The sequence below is a fragment of the Lactuca virosa genome, chromosome 8 (assembly GCF_052849685.1).
Source record: "Lactuca virosa cultivar CGN04683 chromosome 8, Lactuca_virosa_CGN04683_v6, whole genome shotgun sequence".
NCBI lineage: Eukaryota > Viridiplantae > Streptophyta > Magnoliopsida > Asterales > Asteraceae > Lactuca > Lactuca virosa.
This window is the reverse complement of record NC_136433.1, coordinates 329,507,797-329,513,005: the sequence shown is the minus strand read 5'-3', so window position 1 is coordinate 329,513,005 and position 5,209 is coordinate 329,507,797. Positions and strand designations below refer to the sequence as shown.

Genomic DNA, 5,209 nt, shown 5'->3' with positions numbered 1-5,209 from the left:
GCCCACATTGCTTATGACTAAATCTCGACCCATTTCTTCTTTCAGACGCTTCACTTCAAGTTTTTGTTCCGCAATCTGAGCTCCACATTCACAAAAAAATGGTATGCAATTGTCAAAGTTGAGATGGTCCCTTGAATTTATTGATACCGATTCGGGTGACTGTGGTGTTGGGGTAGCCATTGTGATTCACGTGAAAGGGATGTTTGTCGAATTGTCGGAATCTTTTAGTGGAAAAGGGGAATGAAGATTTAGGTTTTCAACCGATTTGCCCCTCCTTTTATGTAACAAGGGAGGATACATAGTAAGTGGTAACCTTTAGGGCCCAAATATTCCACATCGACCCAGCTGAGTGACATGGCAATTGATTTGACTCAGAGTTGAGGCATTGACTTATTGTGACTTGTATGGTAACCTTTTAAAACAGGTAAATAGACTAATTTAGCCGATAATTTAACAATTCGTTCCCCTAAAATGCAAAAAAAAAAAAAATAATAATAATAAAAAAAATGGGTTGGAGTACACAGTACACTGACATTTACCCTTTAAAATATTCTACTCTTTTTTACACATTAACCATAAACATATCTTAAAAAACAAGTCTAATAAAGATACAAAATTCTTTGATTACAAGAGCCTGTACAATTCCTCTAGTGGTAAAAGACCAAAAACCCCTATAGAAAAAAAAAGGAAAAACCAAAAATAAAATAAAAACCCTTTTTACAATTTCGACCCATGAGAATCAAGAATTCAACATTGGTACACCGAAAAACTCTTGCTCTTCCGCCAAAAACTCCACGCTTTCCCCATCTTCCTCCTCGACGTCGATTTACTCAACACTTTCCGTTCTTCACCACCCTGTCCACCGCCCTGAACCACCACCGGCGGATCCCTCTGCCGCATCTCCCTAAAAACCATCAACAATTTCTGCGCCTTTTGTTTCCCTCTCATCGTTCCATTAACCGAAATCGACACCAAAGAAGGAATCACCCCTTCCTGAAGCACCATTTCACTGCACTTGTCACTTCCAGTGCACAAAATCAACAGCAACGCCGCCGCCTGCTCCTGCACCTCCGGTTCTCCCATATCCAACAACATCGATAACCCACTTACCATACCCGGACCCTCTATAATCTCGGATCGACCCGAATTGGTCACAGCTAGGTTTATTAAAACCGCTATGGCTCTCTCTGTCCACGATCGGGAATCCGAATCGGTGAGAAATGGTTGCAGGGCGTTGATGATGCCGGAGGATATGAGTCGAGGGACGTTTGAGTGGAAAGATGAGAGATGATAGAGAGTATGAAGAGCGTCAATTTTGCATTGGGAATCCAAGTCTCCTTGAAGAACTTCGATTAAGAAAGGAACTGCTTCGCTTGAACCTATTATGGGCTTTGCTTGATCGAAACATGAAAGATTCAGGTATATAGCTATGGCTGCTCCAATTGATTTTGAACTTTCGATCATTTGTGCCAATAACGAAAGTATCCCACTAGCTAACATCATTTCTTTGTTCCTAAAATACAAATAAAGCATAAATTACAATGTACTATAATTATAAGTAGTCAAAACAACTAAATGAAACAAATAGTAACCTACTTCCGTTTATTTGTTTGAGGTTAAATGCAAGAATATCAATGTAATTTTATCAATTTGTTTATTATAATTGCATAGAATTTTCAAACTAAAGAGACCAAAAAATGATGTTATAATAAACAAATTAGTGAAAGTAAATTACTATTTCTTGCATTTAACCTTTTTCAAAATACTAACATATACATACCTATTATTATTGACAGCAAGATTAAACAGAGCCATGGCTCCACTTTCTTGAGCAAACTCACTTTGCGCATTCAAAGCCGATTCCAAAAACCGCAACAAAGCTTCAACAAAACCATTTGCACCCATATAAATTCTCGCCTCTTCATCATCCTTCAACAACCTCCTTATTTCCTCCACAACCCTACACTTTTTCCTCAAATGCCCCTCACCATGCAACACCGCCAACAACTCATCATACCTCTCAAACCCATCACCGCCAATCTCCGCCACAACCGCCGCCTCATCCTCCTCCACCGGAAAAGGCACCACCTTCATCCCCTTACACTTAACCAAACCACCACCGCCACTCTCTGGCGGCGGCTTTGAATTCACCGATTCACTTTCCGACAACGACAGCCGCCAGTAATTCAGATCATGAGACTCCGGCGGACCTCCGGGAACCATAACTCCATTCTGCTCACACCAACTTGCCACCAAGCCTTTCACACAGTAATTAGGAGTCAAACCGAGGTGACTTAATTGTTGTTGAGTTTTCGGGCAGGTATCGTGCCCGTCTCCAAACCATTTCTCAATACAAATTCTCTCGTACGTCTGCCCGGACGCGATAATAACCGGATCGTACATAAGTTGTAAGGAAATCGGGCAGCGTAGTTCTTCGGGCGGCATCGTGACCTGCCCGGATCGTGGGAAATTAGGTTTGAAATTAAATGAATTTAGTTTCGAGAGATGTCTTTCAAACCCGGACCCACTGTAACCCTCGAATGAACCGATTGTGGGTGAACATGGGGTAGAGCCCTGGGAGTCATTGTCATCTGAGAAATCACTTCTGAACAATTTTGAGTATTTTCTCATGAGGTGTAAAAGATATGCAACAATGGATTCTTTTCTTTTGTCTTCTTCAATCCTTGCTTTTTCAACAAGTTTTTTTAAAGCACGTCTTTCTCGAAGAGCGGTTCTTGATGATGTAATGCCGAGTTTTGATGCGGCTTGATGGAATGTTTCTAATTCGTTGTTGTCACTATTGTTGTTGAAGTTTTTACCTTGTTGAAGTAATCCGATTATTTCATCGCCTATTTGTTTTTCTATTGGATCTAGTGAAAACTCTATTCCTTCGAGTTCGGTTAAAATATCGGAAATCTGGGACACGAAAAATTCATCGTTAGATCATAATGTTTCATACTTTTTATTTATACAACTTAAATAACGCAAAAATCCGTACGAAATTTCTATTTGAGGTAAAAGGACTATTTTACCCTTGTGTTTTGAACTGTCCAAGTGGTAAGAAGGTGACAATCCATAAAATAGATCTTAGGATAAAGCCTAATAATCATCGCATTCTTTGATCATGGTTACAATAAAAAGACCAATTTACCCTTGTCATTTTGGGACATGGTGATTTACCTTTTATCATTATCATGCCTACCCCTTTTTTTATAATAAGATTTTAGGGGACACGCTATAATAACAATTTTTTAATTATATATTTTTTACACTATAAAAGAAAGTTTTAACACCTGAGAAGCTATAGCTTGTGGAACTATATCTTCAACCCTCCTAAGACTATCCTCGAGAGACGATCTTGCTTTCTCAAATTTTAAAACAACGGAATCTCCCGTTATAGCCTGTAAAATATACACAATGTTAATGAATAAATATGCGGCTTAAAAAATAAAAATCGTGTAATTACTTTTAATGGGTAAGTAGGTAAATCTAATATAAGATGAAAAGAGGATAGATTTTGTACCAAGTAAATTTTGCTACATTCAGTGCAGTGTTGAAGAAGTGTTTTTGTTTTCTCTAATGCTATGTGCAAAGAACATAATGCTTGAATCCCTGAAGTGCTTCGAGGACGTGATGCTTCTAACTCAGGGAAAACGGTCAACACTTTGATGTAGATCAAAGAGAGCGTCTTACACATTCCTCCGTGTAGCTATAATAAAACAAACATATTGAATTAATAAATTATATTTAAAATATATTTGAGAAAACTACTGCAGAATTGAAGGAACATAAACAAATAATGAATAAGTCCATCAATAATAAGTAGATCAAATATTGTAATTAAATTAAAAAAATAACGATAGATTTACCTTCGGTTCACCCAGCGCAAACATATTCTCTTCAATTTCGGAAATTTCCATGATTTACATTCACAAAAATATGATTTTGTTGACTTTAGATAACCTGAAATGATTAGCATACGACAGCAGTTACATTTCCGTTAACTCGGTAACTCAGATTCATCGAGATAATTCACGATCAGGTGTAGCAGAAATTATTAAGAAAAGTCAAGGAAAATCATGAATATGATAGAATCACTAGATATTTTGTTTTGAATCAAATAACGACGATTTGAGGGGTTGAACCAAATTTTTAAAAAAATAATTAAAAACAATTATATGAACTCACAAAACAGGAAATTACATAAATTTGATCAGTAAATTACAAAAACAGAACTAAAAACAAAAAAAGAATTTGACAACAACCAATTTGGAAAAACTTGATCGGTAAATTACACCAACTAAAACCAAAAATAAATAAATACTTCAACCATTGCTAGAAATCTCTTCAATGAAGGATACAAAGACAAAATAAACGGGGTTTTGTAATTTCTACCAAAAAAAAACAAAAATATATACATTGAAAGAAAACAAACCTAACGAATTTCAAATCACGAGAACCCCATTAATTAAAAAGCGAAGCAATAGTGAGAATGAATTTTGGGTGTTTTGCCTGAAAACGTACCAGGGTGAACAGGGAAGCTTCATCAAACGAACATTTGAACGAAAAATTAATGAAGTAATAAATCTTTTAGGGTTTCGAATATGCAAATATTATCCATTCGTTTCGCAACTTTAGATTTGCACATGAATTGAGTAAAAGTCAAGAACAGATGCAATTGTTGCCAAATCTGAACACAGACAGAGTAAAGGGAAAGATAACGACTGAGAAGGGGGGGTTGGATTTAGAGGCGTAAATGGTAAAAGGGGATATTTTGAAATGGACACAAACTAGGGATCGAATAACATAATAATATTATTAAATAATAATCACAAATCAAATCTATTGATTTAATATTTAACATTATAATAATATTTTAATCTTTTAATTATTGAAAAACAATTAAATAATTTATTTATGAGTTAAATGTACTATTTACTTTTTAAACAATATGTTTTTTATAATATTAGATGAAATATTTTGTACTTTAAGATTTGTTCATTGTGGTGTGGTGATTTTTTTTTATATATTTGGATGAGTTCTTTCAACATTTTGCCTTAAAAAAAATAATATATGTTTTTATTAAATGAGAATTAACGTATTTTTTTTCATTTAATTTATAACGCTTTTATTAAAAAACACACACAAAACAAATGTTCATTATTACAAGACATTTTTAAACTAGATGATTTTTATTATTTTACATGAA

At 35.2% G+C, this 5,209-nt stretch overlaps 1 protein-coding gene across 1 annotated transcript; it reads right to left on the bottom strand.

Moving 5' to 3' along the window:
- Positions 1-521: 521 nt before the first annotated feature.
- LOC145129289 (U-box domain-containing protein 45-like) lies at positions 522-4,773 on the bottom strand. The gene is made up of 6 exons (XM_079063993.1): positions 4,525-4,773; positions 3,870-3,963; positions 3,524-3,709; positions 3,294-3,401; positions 1,781-2,916; positions 522-1,513 (listed from the first exon to the last, which is right to left on the bottom strand). Exons 2-6 carry the CDS (start codon positions 3,918-3,920, stop codon positions 748-750), a joined length of 2,247 nt encoding a protein of 748 aa, XP_078920119.1. The 5' UTR covers positions 3,921-3,963; positions 4,525-4,773; the 3' UTR covers positions 522-747.
- Between the last annotated feature and the right edge of the window lie 436 nt (positions 4,774-5,209).

Coding starts and splice junctions, on each gene's coding strand:
- LOC145129289 (XM_079063993.1), bottom strand. CDS start 3,920: ATGGAAATTTCCGAAATTGAAGAGAATATGTTTGCGCTGGGTGAACCG. Junction 3,710..3,869: donor TTGCGCTGGGTGAACCGAAG/GTAAATCTATCG, acceptor GTTTTATTATAG/CTACACGGAGGAATGTGTAA. Junction 3,402..3,523: donor AATGTAGCAAAATTTACTTG/GTACAAAATCTA, acceptor TATATTTTACAG/GCTATAACGGGAGATTCCGT.